This window comes from Schistocerca gregaria, chromosome 3 (genome assembly GCF_023897955.1).
Source record: "Schistocerca gregaria isolate iqSchGreg1 chromosome 3, iqSchGreg1.2, whole genome shotgun sequence".
Classification (NCBI taxonomy): Eukaryota; Metazoa; Arthropoda; class Insecta; order Orthoptera; family Acrididae; genus Schistocerca; species Schistocerca gregaria.
The window spans coordinates 897,196,361-897,214,563 of NC_064922.1; the positions used below are offsets into that span (position 1 = coordinate 897,196,361).

General features: G+C 36.2%; 1 protein-coding gene across 1 annotated transcript in view; it reads left to right on the plus strand.

Moving 5' to 3' along the window:
• Positions 1-10,722: 10,722 nt before the first annotated feature.
• The window catches only part of LOC126355171 (ubiquitin domain-containing protein UBFD1-like), a 51,799-nt gene continuing 44,318 nt past the window's right edge, over positions 10,723-18,203 (plus strand). Inside the window, exons 1-2 of the mRNA XM_050005382.1 lie at positions 10,723-11,049; positions 11,436-11,648. Of these exons, the coding sequence (XP_049861339.1) occupies positions 11,037-11,049; positions 11,436-11,648 (226 nt within the window). The 5' untranslated portion in view covers positions 10,723-11,036. The remainder of the gene's footprint in view (positions 11,050-11,435; positions 11,649-18,203) is intronic.

An 18,203-nucleotide genomic window follows, 5' to 3' on the forward strand; every position in this document is an offset into this window, starting at 1 on the left:
CCCAGCTCGTACAGATCTGTCACACTACTAAACGTAATAGGAGGGACATATCAGAGAATTATAACAGATCGGATCAGAAAATGCGTGGAAAACAAGTACATAATACCCACCATCCAGGAGGGATTCCGCTAAAACCACTCTACAAATGACCCGCTCATGGGATTATCCAATTATGTCACACAAGGATTTAACAACAGTCAATGCACCCTGGCGATATTTTTAGATATTGAGCGAGCCTTCGATAAAATATCGCATAGCGGTCTGCTAACACAGCTAATCAATATAGGAATCCCCAAAAACTGGTGAGGATAATAACAGGACAAATATACTGAGCGAGGTGGCGCAGTGGTAGGCACACTGGACTCGCATTCGGGAGTACGACGGTTCAATCCCGCGTCCGGCCATCCTGGTTCAGGTTTTCCGTGATTTCTCTAAATCGCTTTAGGCAAATGCCTGGATGGTTCCTTTGAAAGAGCGCAGCCGACTTCCTTCCCCTTCCTTCCCTAATCCGATGAAACCGATGACCTCGTAGTTTGATCTCTCCCCCAAACAACCCAACAGGACAAATAAGGGAAGGCAATGCCGGGTACACATAGGAAACGAAACATCGGACTACTTCACGCCACAGGCTGGCGTACTGCAGGGAGAAATCATCTCCCCATTGATATATACACTTTACACGGAAAACATTCCGACCATGGACGGCAATAAAGAAACATAGCCTTGTATGCAGATTATAAGGAATACTGGGTCACAGGCAGCCAAAAACACACAATACAAAGAAAAGCAACTGCATATTTAAATAAACTAGAAAAATGGATGGCAAAAAATAGGATCAAACCCATCCCCAACAAGACTCAAATGGTACTTTTTCGGCATCGAGGCTTAACCAAGAAAAGAAACGAAATTAAAGAGATGTAAGACTCACACTATGGGGTTCGCCACTCCAACTATGGAACACAGCTGAATATATAGAGATCCACTACAACAAACCTAACACCTGAGTCCCCTAGACGTAGCACTACTTAAACCTAACTAACCTAAGGAAACCAAAACCATCCATGTCCGAGACAGGATTCAAACCTGCGACTGTAGCAACCACGTGGTTACGGACTTAAGCGCCTAGGAATTGGCACATCCACCAACAATAATTACTAAATAGAATCAGGAAAACACAATACTTCGTCAGAGAAGTACAGGGAAGGTTTGAAGGATGTAGCACACGAACAGCAGCTTACAAATATAAAACCTTTATAAGACCAATGCTAGAATATGGGGTCCCAGCACAAGGAGGAATGGCAGCCATAATAGCAAATAAAATGTACACAACAGAAAAACGACTCCTACGGTGTTTCCTTAAATTGCACAACACTACATCAAGCAATGAAGTATACAAAGTCACACCACTACAAACACGTCTAGCCAACCTAAGAGTCACCCTGACTTAGAGCACATAATAACTACCAGAATCAACAAAACCAGGAACCGAAATTCAAATACATTCACCCCAATAGGACAGTGACTCAAAACACAACCAAAGCATTCCCAGAACTAGCGCTAACGACGGTGCTCCTCACTGAGGATGAAGAAACACCTATACATCTGAATGAAAAACAAAAAGAGCAAGATTAGAAGAACCACAGACACAAACAACAACAAGATCACAGCAACCAAACAGCAAGTGGACCACCGCCCCACAAAAAAAGAATAATAAAAATAAAAAAAAATAAAAAAGTGAAAACGCCTGATATCCATTCTCAGCGATATTCATCAGCAGAAACAGCGTTCTTCTGAAGATAGCGAACAGCTGGATCGCCAAAATATTGAACTGAGTGATTTTAGGATCCAGCAGCAAACCCGAAGAGAGTTTCAAGACACTACTCCAGGAAAGCCTGCGAAGTCAGATAAATGGGGTATGTTTTCTGATGATGCCTAGGTCTTGACTTGTTTCATAACAAAATACTGGGTGATCATAGTGAAAGTGCAGCTACTCACGAAGGTCCAATGTGGGCTGTAATTATTGTATGGTAACAGAACTTGGAAGATATGGTAATGCGTTAATACAGAACCGATTTACACTGAAAAACAAATTAGTTTCAGCTGTGGCCACCAGGTGCAAATCCGAAGCTATACACAATCTGTATGATGATATGATATCGACGTTGCCATTTGGCAAGCTATAATGTTAGTGGACAGCATGGCTATCGAGAAGAGAGAATGGGCACTCTTAATGAATCAGTTTTATGTGAATGGCAGAAATTACAATGCTGCATTGAGAGAGTATCACCAACTGAAATGTCATTATATGATGTAAGGAAGATGATAATGAAATCCGAAAACATGGCTGAGTTTGGTGTGACATCTGGATGGGGAAGACGTTCTATCCCGGTCAAAGTTATTGACAAGGTAGGCTGATCATGCACTACATGCTCCGACTAGCGCTGGTGCTCATGCAGAATTGTCTATCCCATAGTCAATGATACAGAAAGTTTTGTCGTCTGTTTTATTCCAGTACTGGTACAAGGTTCGTGGCGACGTTCTTAATTTGCTCTTCTGTTTCTGGCGTGGATCGAAGTTGATGACTTGTGGCCAGGCAATGTTCTATGGAGAGAGCAGACACATTTTACAATATACAGTGCAGTGAATAAACAGAAGTAGCGAATTTTATGTACTGCTAAACCGCATGTTGTGCATGAAGAGTCATTGCGCTCACCATATGTGACTGGTCGGTGTGGATTCACAAGCACCTTTACTCTCAGTTCATTCTTCTTTGAAGAGAATACACACAGATGGCCTGTCAGGTGTATTGTGATGTCTGCAGGTTAGGGAGTCAAGAAGAAACGTAATCGACGGAACCGAGAGAAGACATGATTATTAATGGGAATAAGTGTACAATGATCAGCGCTCACTGACTTGCAAACAGATACAGAGAAGGAGGTGGAATGACAGAAGAGCACATGGCCCAAATCACCATACACTCGTAGAATTGAATGAGACAAGATAGGCATGGCCAAGGGGGCGCACCGTCGCCTGGCCGTTTTCAAAAACAGAAGTGTTATCAAGTGGAAGAGGAGATGAAAGGAAAAGGTAATAATGTCGACAATGATATTTGTACAGTGTATGCTAGTGTTATATGTGTGTAGTGCTGGAAACAACATATACTGTCGTTTTAGTAAACAGAGGAATTTTCCTTCTTTTGGCATCTTGCAATTGCGAAACTTACAAGTGTAGGAACTGATAATATTAGAGCTTAAACTATTTCGGTTTTTTGTAGTAAGTGTAAAAGCTGAGAGGCGCTATGTTTTTCATGTTTGCTGCATGATGGAGAGCTGCAGATTGGGGGTTCTGGTGACGCACATCAGCACCACACTGCACCTTGCTCGCCGCTGATGAAAGCTGAGAAAGAGAGGTGATGGTTGCACAAAAATGGCTGCATGCTTGTTCTGTTAACTCTTCGCTCGAGCAGCCACAGGACATAGACCTTCATCCATACAGCTCGCAACACTCACAACAGTTGGCATTCCGATGCGCTTACACAATGTTCCTAACGCAGGAAAACTGTCGAAATCAGCTGCTAACCACTACCTGTCAGTGAATGTGTGGATTGCTTCAGGTGTTGTGTGGGAAAATAAAACGTCATTTATCTGTGTCTTTGTAAATTTTCTGTTCCAGGAAATTCATCTTCTACTTGTAATAGTTGTATTCCGGTGTTTGTAAGCCGTAAGTGCTAAATCTTTTTTAAATTATGTTTTACATTACTGACACAAAAACAAAGAATAAACTTTATGTGTAATATATTTTAACTGATATACACAATATATTTACTGATGTAATGTTATTGTTTACTCTTGATGTATAACTATTTTCCATTTTGCTTGTGTTTCTACAGATATGGCAATGTACAGTAAAAACTTCTTGTCGATTAGAAGTGGACAGTAAATATTGCTGTACTTTGCTTTTTCTGTTTGCCCCATTGACTTAACCAGAGTAAATTAACCTGATTTTCATGTCAGTAATTACACTCTACTTCATGTAGAGTCTTGAGATGTTTTACGACATTAGGTGAACAAATGTTAAACAATTACTTCAATTTTAATGAATGTTTATATTTCATTTAATGGCTTTTATGTATTAAGCTACATTCATATATAAATTGTTATGGAAGTGTAGATACGTTTTACTTAACTGATCAATGTTTGGCTACACAGCTCACTTAAGGTATCATAATTCCTGGATTTATGGAAATATGTTTGGATGAAGTAGTAAGTTATGCCTTGTTACAGTATCAGGCAATATTTTCAATGAAGTTTAGCTGTGTAGAAAGAGAAGTATGCAATGTTTAGAGTTGTGTAAGAAGTCATCATTTTTTAATTTTTTGTGCAGTCTGTGAACATAACAGCTGCTGATTATGTGAACATGCCTCTACAACTGCAACATATAGTCTTACTTATTGGAAAAATCAATAATTAGGATGAGCTGTGTGGTCTAGAGCTTTAACTGGAATGCATTAATTAGTTTTGGACCAGTTTCCATGGTCACTGATTTCACATTGTGTTGTTGAATAATCTAATCACATAACAAATTTCTATTTCCATGTATATTCTATGTCTACTCAGGACATATATAGACCAAAATGTAAATATATTGTAAATTTTCATTGTAGGAGAATGTGAAGCATACTTGATATTTTTATTGTATTACGATATGATGAGTCATTGTTCATAACTCTGAAGTTATTTCTTTCTCTGGGAATCTTGCTGGGTCAAAATTTCTTTGATATTTCTATATTCATTTTGGGTTTATGGAGAACTTTTTGTCACATCTTTTGAAAAAATTCCTGTGGGGGCAGTGGTGAGAAAGAGTACTGCTGTCTTTGATGTTATGACATAGTGATATCATGCTCCTTATTCAACACTGTATTCTGGTATCTTAGAAGTAGTGTGCACTTTTTCTCTGACTACGACATTGACCTGCTACTTAATCTCAATAATTCCCAAGCACTACTAGTCACACACAGAGATTGGTGTGTCAAATAATCAACACATTTAAGACCAAGCAATCGGCTGGCTGGGACGAGATACTTAGTGCCCTGGTTAAGAAGTGTCACAAAGAATTAGTTAAACCTATTATCTATCACATTAACTGTTGTATGAGGGAAACGCCTACTCATTAAAAATTTGCTTGGGTTAAGCTAATATATAATAAAGAATCCAGAAAACGGGTTGAAAACTTTAGGCCAATATCATTAGTACCCATATTTAGTAAAATCTTTGAATAAGTTTTTCTTTCACAACTCAGTGAAATTTCACAAAAAATAATCTACTTACTGAAACACAATATGGTATAAAAAAAACTCTGAATTTTTACATAGTGTATATAGTGTACTAGGTACAGGAAATTTGTCAGCAGATATATTCCTTGATTTTATCAAAGCATTGGATTCAGTTAAACATGACCTATTAATAATGAAACTTAAATCACATAACTTTAAAGATTCAGCAATAGACCTAGTAACCAGGTACCTGTCAAACTGGCAACAGTGCACATGGCTAAGCTATTAAATTAATGACTGAGTTGTAACCTGTCAGTCTTTTAGTGAAACAGTAAAATGAGGAGTCCCCCAGGGGTCAATTTTCAGCTGCTTTCTCTTCTTAGTAGACGTGCATGATGTCACCCAGCTACAAAACTCGAAAATAGTTAATTATGAGGATGACACATCTCTGCTGTTTTTTGGTAAAAATACCCTTGAACTTACATTTTCTACAACAGATGGAGTAGTAAATATAGTTTTTTGTATGAACAAGTAAATGCATATGTTTAAAAAAATGCGATTATTATCATTTAAGACTGTTAACTCGACTCATACATCTATAAATCGTATATGTGGAACTGAAGCAACAGATGCTAATAGCTGCAGATTCTTAGGACTATACATAGATGAAAACTTGTGGTGGTCAAATCATGTTGACTTTGTATGTGGGACGATTAGTAGTGGATGATATCCACTCAGTCACCTAGCATAAATAGTTACAAACACTACTATCAAAACTTCTTTACTATGGAACAATATATCCCTAGCTAACTTATGATATTAAATTATGGGGCTGTGTTGCAGGTATATACCTCAATAGATTCATGTTGCTGCAAAAAAAAGGCAGTTAGAATAATGAATGGTTTAGGTTTTTTTGACTCTTATAGATAGGTTTTTGTAAAATATAAATACCTACAGTATATTCCTTGTATTTATATAAGGTATATTATTTTTTGTAGATCATCAGAAATGTTCTAGAATGTGCAATAATAGATGTGACCACAATACTAGAAATAAAAATAACTACTTTAGACAAAGAAGTAAACTAAAAATAACAGACCACATCCCATACATCAGTGGTCTACTTATAATCACTTTCCGAATTTTCAGTTGAAAACATGTGACCTAACAGTTTTCATTAGAAATTAGACATATTTTAATTATACACCTACTTTTGTAGCTTTAAATTCTCTTTTGTGCGCTTCTATTATAGTTTTGTTAATTTATGTCACCTATCTGTTTGCAAATTCATCTTCTTTGTTGACTCTTTACAAATAAATAAATAAAGAAATGAATAAATAAGTTGTTGTAGGAGTTACATTCCAGATGGTTGGATGCAGTCACCACTCAGATAAAGTGGCAGAAGAATTCGGTAGAATGTATGAGCATAAGTCGAAAACATTGTGTTGGCCCATATGGTAAACATATTTAAGTGTTTTACTTTAGAATGAGATTTTAACTCTTTAGCAGTGTGTGCACTGATATGAAACTTCCTGGCAGATTAAAACTTTCTTTCAGGAGTGCTAGTTCTGCAAGGTTCACAGGAGAGCTTCTGTAAAGTTAGGAAGATAGGAGACGAGATACTGGCAGAAGTGAAGCTGCGATGATGGAGTGTGAGTCGTGCTTGGGTAGCTCAGTTGGTAGAGTACTTGCCGGTGAAAGGCAAAGGTCCTGAGTTCGAGTCTTGGTCCGGCACACAGTTTTAATCTGCTAGGAAGTTTCATGTTTTACTTTAGTCACAGAAGGCGCACGAAATTATGTATGAAAATTGTGGTTGTTACAACACTGTGTTTCTTAATCAGTAGCTCCTGTGGTGGAACACATTACTATTATACATAACTGAAAAAGGCTTTTGTGATCAGTGATTACCTGTTAAATTAATGTGGAAATGCAATACAGTTATGCTTGTTTCTGCATGAATGTGAAATGAACTTGAATGTTGATACAGGAGTAGTGAGGTTAGGTAGTATTAGGAAGTCTGTTACATGTCAAAAGGATAATAAATTAAGGTCATTTCACACTGACATTTTGCAACTTTTAAGCGAGTGAGTTTCACATATGAATAATACAAGAGAAATGCCTTCACATTAGGCACATGGTAAGCTTTAATTAGTAAGAATGTGCATTCTCATTGTGATGCTCCCATTGTCGACTCCAATAGCTGCAAAATAAATAAATTATAAATGGAGAGCTTTACAGTCCTTTATGTCAATTTGCTGTGGAATTATTCTACATGTGTTGTGCTCATGTATTATGATGTGTTTGTAGAATAATACATCCTCTATAAAAATTATTATGGATTTTTCAAAGAGAGCTTTTGTGAAACTCTGCTCGATTTATTCCTTTATGAGATTGACAGTATTGTAGATAATGGCTTTCAGGTCGATGCTGTGTTCTTTGACTACAGGAAAACATTAAATACCATGCTCCATTGTTGTTTAGTGAATAAATACGAACTTACTAAATATCAGATCAGATTTGCTACTGGATTCAAGATTTCTGTGAAGTTGGAACTCAATATGTCACTTTTAATGGAACACAATCGACAAATACAAAGGTAATTTCAAGAGTTCCCCTAGGAAATGTAATAGGACTATAGCTTGTTGCAAATATATATAAACGATCTAGTAGAAAAGCTCGAAACCTCCATAGGGCTGTTTGCACATGATGCAGCTGTCTATAAAAAGGTAGCAATGCCAGTATACTGTAGCGATTTTCAGGTGGAGCTGAAGAGGATTGATTAATGGTTCACAGGCTGGCAGTTGGCTCTTAATGTAATTAATATAACATATTGAGCATGTGTGGGAGAATAAATCTACTGCTGTAAAACTGCTGAAATGATGCTAAGTTACTGGAACCAACATCTACCATACAATATCTGGGAGGAACTATCCAGAGCGACCTTAAGTGGTGTGTCCACATAAAACAAATAATAAGAAAAACAGATGCCAGACTGAGATTCATAGGAAGACTCTCACAGAAATGTAATCTGCATGTGAAAGAAGTTGTTTACAGAACACTTGTTCGACCCATTCTTGAGTACTGTTCATCAGTATGAGACCCTTACCAGGTAGGATTAATGGGAGAAACAGATATGTTCTAATGAAGAGCGGCACGTTTCGTCATGGGAGCAGTTAGTCAGTGAGAGAGTGTTAACAGAGATTTTCTATGAACTCCCATGTAAGACGTTACAAGAGATGCATTGTGCATCACAGAGACGTTCTTTGCTGAAATTCTGAGAGAGTATGTTCTGGGAACAGTCGGAAAGCTTATTACTTTCTCTCACATACGTCTTAAAAACTCTCCACAGGGGAAATTCTAGCAATTAGAGCTAATACACCGGTTTAACGACAGTCATTCTTAACATGTGCCATTCATGAATGGAACCAGGAGTGGGGGCAGGGGGAACCAGTTAGTGGTATTGGAAGTACACTCTGTGTCACATCGTCAAGTGTTTTGTGGAGTACTGATGTTTATGTAAATCTAATCCACCTGACCAGCAATAACATACTTCAAAATCCGCAAAAGTCACAACTTTTGATTGCTTAGGATTTCCGTAACTGAGAATGCTATATACGCATTCACCCATCCAATTTTACAAGCGTTGAATAACAATACAACACCGTTTGGTATTTTCTTTTGACTGTGTGAATCACAATGTTCTCCCAGATGAGCTGAAGATTTAATAAATTGATGCTGTAGGCAACCGAGGAATGATGCTATTTCCAACCAAAAGAATACAGAAAGTTGTACTTAATAAATAATTCAACCAGTGTAAGCAAGGGAGATTTTTCTGACTGAGGAAAAAAAATTGTTTAACAGGTTCCACCACTATTTCTCATAGATGTAAATGACCTTCTGTCTAATATACTATACAACAAAACAGAATTAGTTCTTTTTGTGGATGACACTGATATTATAATCGATGGAAACATTTATACAGCAACTGAAGAAATGGTAAATAATGTTCTGATAATTATTATTGAGTGGTTTTCTGCAAGTGACGACTCCCTCAATTTCAAAATGACTCAGCATATTCAGTTCTGCACGTATAGAGGCTACTACACTAGAGATAAGTGTGACACAGTAGTATGTTGTATCTTGCATTTACTCATTGAACAATGTCACATGTAATAATATTCTAGGGTAACTCATCTTTAACGAAAAAATTCTTCATTGCTCAAAAAGATGCTGTAAGAAAAATGAGTGGTGATTACACACAAACATTTGTTTAAGGGTGTAGATATTTTGACTTCTGATTCAAAGTGTATTTACTTCCTCATGAAGTTTGTTGTAAATAATCCACTGCATTTTAAACGGAACAGTGATGTACAAAATTTGCAATGCCAGAATAGGAAATGATGTCATTACTCCACATTAAGGCTGTCTGCAGCACAGAAAGGTATGTACAGTGTTGCAATCAAATGTTTTGATCACTTTCCCAATGATATAAAATGTCTGTCAGACAAGTTAAATCTGGAACAGACTGCAAAAGTTTCTCCTTGACAATTCCCTCTGTTCTGTAAAATAATTTCTGCTTTTGTAAGGTGTAATAGCTGGTACATATAAATAAACTAGCTCACAACTACATCTAAAACAATCTTAAATGGTCAGCATGTAGCCAAATTAACACTCAATATCGTAATGTGAATGTAAAATGACTTTTTCCATATCATTACGGTTAATCTTACAAATAATCCATAGAAGATGAAACTAACCAGCTAACTTACTCTGCTCTCATAATTTGTATAGCGGCCTTTCATTATTCAGTGCCATTGCAGATAGTTTGGGTTTACTCTTTATAATTACTTCTTTTTGTTTTGTAAACAATGAAAATAAACACATTTGGATCAGAGAGAGAATAAAAATGTCCTTTGTTACAATGAGAAGCACATGCAGCGTTAACTGATATTACTTTCAGTTATTGCACTGAAGAGGACTATCCGATTACGGAGAGGAAGATCGACCTTGTGCCATTGCTGCCTGTCCGACTAAACGTTTCACACTCCATTCCTCTTAATCTCAGAATGTTATGATTATAGTTGAAGTTCTACTGTCTTTCTTTTTCTTCTTTAGATAAAAATTTATTTTTGAACATGTGAACTGTATCAGTATCACGCATTAGCTTGAGGTACGTGTTAAACTTTATACCTCAAAATCCAGGCTCTGTGATGACGATTTCGCTGAAGTTAAATGAACATCTCGCTTTTGGGTTGTTGTGCATCGAGGGGCTGAAGCGTTCAAGGCTTTAATGAGAATTATACTTGCAGCGAAAATAATTCCCAGATGGTGTTATCTTTTTAATAACAGACTCATACTCCTCACGGTATGAATATTCACGGTATGGACTTCCATTGTCGTTTGAATTTTGCCGCCTAGTCAGACAAAGATGGAAATTTAATAGTCATTCATTTTTCTTACAGTCCAGCCAACGTGTCAATTGTCAGAATTTGACTATTTCTGCCGTAAAAGTGCATGTGTGTGTTGTGCATTAATGAAGTTGTAAATTGTAACTAATTTCTGCAGTGGCCAAAACATTTTCTGAGACTGTTAACCAGTAAGCGTCCAGGCACAATAGTTCAAATTTATGTTTAGTTTCCGACACTAATCATCTGTTTCGGCATCTAGAAGAACTGCATCTCGGAAGAATAAACAACGAAGATACTGCATTTCGAAATTCAAGTTAATGATTGGTTGAGCTTCGTCAAACTATAAGTTAACCAATATGGAGTGTGTTGGTATGAATATATTTATTTGCATAGTGATCTATTGTAGCGTTTTCTCATACGATTGCTCGTCTGTTCGGCAGCGTAGTTTTAAAATGTAAACAAATTAGACCAATAGTTAATTCTTTTTATCTGCTGTTTCAATCCTTTGTCAGTCATGCAGCTTTTCAAATAGTGCATGTCATTTTAGAGTAATATCAGGACAAAAGCTAGACGATTTATATTGTAAAATTAAAATTAATTTTAAGTTGTAACCGTTTATAATTTCGTTTTTACACGTTAAGGACGCTACGGCTGAAATAATACGCCGTAGTTGATGGGCTGTTTTTTCCAAGTGTTTGTACGTTATAACGCATAGTAGGACTGAAGGGTTACTTTCATTTTATTTGCATTTTTAGGGGCAGAAAAGGGTGATTGTAGTAGTGAAAACTGTAGGCCTAATGCAGAATGTTTGCCAGAGACAGAAAAGGAAAGTGGTACTATTCCTGATGGTGATGTGAATGTTGAAAAAGTGGACTTCAAAGTAATATACAACAAGACGAAATACGATATTAGTTTTGGTTTAGATAGCACTGTCGGGCAGCTGAAGGAACACCTGCAGGATGTCATAGGTAGGTTCTGTGTGTTTTATTACGCTTAAATCTTAGTACTATGTTTTGGCATGATACATGTAGTTTATTTTTCCCTGTTTAGTGTTTAGCACTATTTCCTCTCATATTCATAATATTTATAAGATCAATTGGTTTAGTTCATTGTGTTGCTGACGAATGTTTAGAACTTGCTCATTTGTGCCACCTGTAGTTTCTAATCCTTGATTTATCAATTTTGCACAGTCATTCATCATACAACTAGTAGTTTCATAAGAATGTGATCCTTGATTCACCACTCAAATATTTTGTCAATTGTAGCAGGAAAACTGATGGTAAAAATGAGTTTGGGTATAGGTATAGACCTGCCATGGCACAATCTTGCGTAATTCGCTAAAAATGACACACATTACATTAGTATAAAATTAGTATCTGTTTAAACCAACAAACATGTGGGAACAAAAGTCAGCATCTGTATTTTTCTGACAGCCTATTTGTGTATGCTTTCCACAGTGATATTTTGAACATTATTGTTGAAACAAGAACCATTTGTTTCGTTTGTATTGATTGCTCTTTCGAACAGAACACTTTTTTTTATTACTCACTTGTTGATATTTAGGCTAGAGTATGGCATGCTGTGTTTTTATTGAAATATTTGTAGGTCAGCCATGATTTGATATTTTGTGTCAAAGGCCTATGCAGTTAGCACACACAGACAACATGTTTATAAAACTGATGGGGGGAAAATAAATGTTTGTCAGCAGTCATCTTGTGGTTTCAGTTATTAGAGAAATAATAAGTAACTGAACAAGTTTTGCAAATATTTTTTGTTATAATCAAATAAATAGAAATCATTGCTTGGTCATTTAAAGAAAGCCTTGTAGTGCACTACAAGCACAGTTAATAATTAGTGTTAGACCTTCGTCACATTTGACTGACTGTAAGCAGAGAGATACGTTAGACTGCTTTACCAGTTTTCTGTAATGAAATGATTTTGATCAGCTGATAAATCGCCGCACTTAATATTTAGTAATTTCTATTTTTGCTATGTTTAAATTATGTGTTTTCTTTTATTGGTAAAATGGAAATAATTCTGTGTTGAAATGAGCATCTGATAAATTCTGATACATCGGGGCCGAAGTAATTGTGTAATTTCAACACAGTTAATGGTACAGAGAAGGTAATAATTAGGTTATGAATGTTGAAAGCCAGTGAATGTAAATGCCAAATACGTGTTATTGTAATAATGAACTGAAGTGCTCTGGTATGTTTACGTTCTCTGTACACTTTTCATCATTAAAACAAAAACTGCAGAGTACTTTTCGAAAACATATGTTAGATAATGGACAAGTCTCAGTGTATTTCAGTGCTTATTATGTGCATATATCGTACATAAACTACGACAAAACAAGGGCAGTACACTACCTAACTGTTCCCTAGTTCGGGCTTATAAGTTAAGTGGAACATTGTGAAGTTAACTTGTTGTGGGCGGTTTCAGTTTTGTTAACTTCTACTCTGTATTTGATTTCTGAACATGCAGTGAAGACATTCGAAAGGTAGCTAGCTTTGTGTCAGGTTGACTAATTCATAAATGCCATATGATATAATGCCACCAATTTAAACAGTAAGCCATGCTGGTATAAGTTCAAGTAACACTTATGTGATATTGTTCAACTACAGTTGGACTTTGTCATAAATTGACATTGTTATGGGTAAGTCAAAAATTATAACTACCATCTTAAAACTAACAACAGTATTGAGCATATATATCGATCAGTTGGATGGAATTCAACTTGTCATTCTGTGTGTATTTTCCACAGTAAAAAGAAAGATTTAAAGATCAGCAAATACCAGACTTTAACATTTCTATGGAAGCATTTGTCGACATTTTTGACATAAACGCTATACAAAGTGACAAGCCAAAAAATGTAATACCATATGATAAATAATAGAACAAATATTATATTAAAGTGACAAAGTTTAAAAATTACCATTTGTAGTGTCTTTGTTTATACTCTGTGGGGCCACTGGGGTGATTTTTAAATAATTTTTGAAAGGTTGTGATATTATTCAACTATTTTTTGACGTAGTCCCACTTTTTTATTCACAGCTTCAAAGGGATAACAGAAAGCAGGGAAGCTTTTTCAGGGTCCCTTGTGTTCTGAATCACACCGAAATTCCATGTATTTGTCCGCCTGCTCAACTGAGTGGTAACGTGCTTGCCTACCATGGAGTGGGCCCAGGTTAGATTCCCAGCCAAATTGGATGTTTTCTCCAATCGTGGACTGGGTGTTGTGTTGTCCTCATCATTTCATTCTCATCACTGGCACACATGTATTTATTGGTTGAAAGTATAACTTTGGGTTGGGCAGCAACAACATTTCTCAGTGTTTCCATGGCTGAGAGACTTTTCGTTTAATGAGTTTTTGATAACTGCTTCATCCTCTTGTGATCATGTTTCTTAAGTTTTATCTTTGTTGTTCGAAGATATAAAATCTTGATCATTGGTAAGAAGCAGATCGGCTCTTACGAGAAAATAATGTGTTATCTTGTTGAAATGCCGAAAGTCTGAGACAGGGAAAATTGAATCATTGTGGTTACATTTGTGTCCAGAGCAGCCATCAGAAAAAAATATGTACTTAATGAACATGCTACGAACTTCATTATTTCCTTTCTTTGCTTCAGTTTCACCAAACAGAAAGAACATATTTTTTATTTGTTGAATTTTTAAAATTATTGTTTTCCATTGTTTATATAAGTAGGTGATGTCTAGAGGGAGTATTTTTGGTCATGATAGATTCTACATGAAGTCAAAATTGTGCAGAGTCACTATGTTGTATACACAATTTAGTTCTGGGCTTCAGTTTCAGATGACAGTTCATATCAGTTCAAGGAATAAAAAGGGAAAAAAATCTTTAAAGTGTCAGGTGTTACTGCATTTAAGATGTATTAAATGAAATACTAAACCTATATTTATACATTCGACCCAGAAACATTCCTGTCCTGGGAGATAGGCTGCAAACAGTGGCACCTCATCAAATACAAAAAGATTTTTTCCCAATAAACTGCTTTTATTTTCCTTTTTCTCTTAATCAATATTGTGCAATATTACTTTCCATATAGGGGTGAACTTCAGTTTTTCAGTGAAGCTGATTTTTTAAAAATGGAAAATAATTCCACACATTAAACCAGTTCCATTAACATATCTTCACATATTGAGTGTATGAATAAAAATACAGTTTTATTTGACATAGCGTTTTAATTCTTCTTACATACTGATAGACATGGTTGTCAAACATACAAAAACTTCAAAAACAGGTGTGCAAATTGTAACACATGCTGGTTCCTAACAATAACACTTTTATGATTCCCACTTAGGACTGAAATTATCAGTTAAGTGAATTAAATGTAGGTTTCAGTCAGTTTCTTCATTTGATAGTGCGTGATGCATAATCAGTCTTCAAAAATGTCTTACCAATTTCCTCAGTTTCTCACATTAATTACATCCTTTACTTTTATCTGTTATGCTTTTAGCAGTTTGTTTGGGAAGGATTGCACTTTATTCATGATGTGGTCACCTACACATTCTCAATACACGGAAAACTCCTCTGGCCCAGAAGCCAACACAGTAGCCAATGGACTCTGAGTAATGGACAGCACAGTGACTGGGTGATGCCCATGAGGAGAGCCCTCAATCAAAGTAGATGACATTGTGGTTCACACCTCACAAATTAAAAAATTAAACTTACACCAGCTAATAGCTGTCTAGAACTGGCTGTCTCAGTGGCTGGAAGAAGAAAATTTACTGCGGCAACCTGCAATCTCTGGACCTTAAGTTCTATGGCCATGTCTTATATATACAGATTGCAGCTACACAGGGTGCTACTGTGGTTAAATTCAGGTGGAATGGGAGTCAAATCCCTATTCATTTGCCCTGTTGTAAATTTTCATTATTTTGACTAAATCACTGCCACAAATGTAAGAATGGTTCCTTAGACAAAACCGCTAATTTCTTTCCCCTGGGCCAATTGTTGACACACAATAGGGCCAGTCCATGCCAAGTTTACTTCAAGCCACTTTAATTTTTTTACAGGTTTCACTAACATTCTGTTGAATTTCGTGACGAAAAACGTATTGCTAGCCAGATGATGTCACTGATTATGTTGGAATAAGTGTGGTAATGTGCTGTTCCAGAACCCAGCACTTTTCACTCCTTGGTGGCCAATGAAATGAATTTGCTGGGCCATGGGGGTGCATAAAGCTTTTTAAAGCATACTTCTACTCAGTGGAAGCTCCACAGATATTTCCAATTCACCAATCTTCTTGTTAAATACATGCACCATACCAATGGTAGGCCATGAAAAGCTGATACCTCCATTTTGTTAAATTTTACAGATGAAGCAAAAATTGTTCCTTAAAAAATAGTTTAAAGTTACCCAGAGAGTTGCTGCACGTGTAATGGTATAGTAGAAGCCTAGTTATTGACAGATTAGACTAATCCACCCATCTCTCTGTGGTTATGGAGTTACTGGGCACTGGACTTGCAAGTTTTCACAGACAGGTGAGTTCGGTTTTTGTTGCCTACCATCAATATTGCTGTGGCTAGAGGTCTGAGGTCACCTTCATCACTGTCATTAATTTTGGCCAGAAAAGATAATGAATTGTTTGGAAACTTGCTGACCTGATTTGTTTTATCAGTTGGCAAAATAGCATTAAATTTGCTTTCATCAGCACAGCAGAAATTGAATGAAATCAAGGAGTGATAAATCCTGGGTTCCAGAATAGCATATTATTTAAATTATTCCAGCATCATCTGTGACATCATGTGGTTTTCATCTTAACGTTCAACAGCAAATTAATGAAACATGTAAAAAAAAATAATAATAATAATAGTGGTGTGAAGTAAACATAAGTGTAGGATTGTATAAGAGACCTCTTCTAGCTTCAGACTCTTAAGACTTAAATATATCATCAAGATTAGGATCCTGTATAAAGAAGCCCTTATTGGGCTTGGAACCCTTTTGATAAATTAACCCATTGGCAGCTGCTGTTGCACAGCTGTCGGGTGTGGCCTCTATTGCAGTGAGAGAGCTGGTATTCTCACTTTAAAAGAAACATGCAGTGATTAAGCATCTGTAGACCATTGTAACTCATTTATACAATATTTTATCAGTACAGTAATTTTCCACATGAACTACAACTACACAAACACAAATATGCTATATTTTAAACCAGAATTAAACTAGCAAATCAGTAGCATTGTACAATAAAAAAGATATACCCAGAATTCTTTACAGCATAAATTTTATCAAAAAATAAATAAAGAAATAAAACGTCTGGCTGACTGCTGTGAATTTTATCAAACTCACACAATGTGACAGTAGTGTAAAACTTGAAGGCAGTTTATAGGGTGTACGTTGCAGCTGTTATGCAATAATTTTTCTGGTATTATCTGCAGTGCCTTGGTAACGTACAGAAGTTTTGAAATTATAACCAGTTAGTTTCTGTAGTTGTCGTAGCAGAAAAACAGGCTGAAGTATGTTGTGAGGAGTTGTGACAAAAGACACAGTTTCGTCCTCCCCCTCCTGAGTTGTTCTGACTCAATCTCACTTCCTAATCAACATCTTTTGTTATTACCTTTCCTAGAGGGTACTAAACAATAATGGAAGATAACAAAAGACATCAGATTTGAGTATCTGTGGAATATGGGCACACTTCTAATTCGCATCCACTTTGTTATTGCTTTTTAGGGCCTTATATGCTTGCATTGCAAAACCAGATCTAATTTTTTGGCTGTTTAGAAATCGGCTTTCTGATGAAATTGGTTTAAAAGTGTTTTCGGAATACTCTTCTTGTAAAAGTGGGGCATTTTTGCAGAAAATAAGAAATGTAAAGTTTTCCCTTAATTTGTAAACTGCTTGAAAGCAGTGGGAGGATGAAATTTTCTTTTCTAAGACCCTGTGTTGGTAAGATATTACACACAAAGTTTCAGATTTATGTCACAATTGCTTCCAGAGATACTTTGCATTTTTTTCCAATCGTCTGTTTTTTTGGCTGACTTTGCTTCAAATCATCTGTATGCAAATTGCTCAAGAAATCTGTTATTATTTTGCTTAATAGTGCAAAAAGTTTTACAAGATGGCTAAGTTTTGTTTCTTTCAAGAAAATATTGCCAGAGGTATTGTGTCACAAAGTTGCCAAAAAACTCAAAAGTACATTTTGGGATAAAACAAATGAGTATGTTGCTGCAAGTATTACATTGGCAAAAGTAAAACTGTACCTGTGTTCATAGGGAACGTGTCCAAATGTTCACACAACATTTCAGCAAAATCTGTGATTGTCCTGCGGGGAGCTCTATACCACTTGGCAAGGTATGACTGGTAAAGGTTGAATGAATCGTATTTTCCAACAGTGAAAAATATCATAAAATCATTAATGTAACATGATCGCCACATGGTAAGTTTCGTGCGTCCATGTTTAATTCCGTCAAATTTACTTTTGTGGAGAGGAACATAAACAGTATTTAAGAGGGCGTGGTAGGTACTCTTTAGAGGCTCATTGCTGAAGTATAGATCAAAA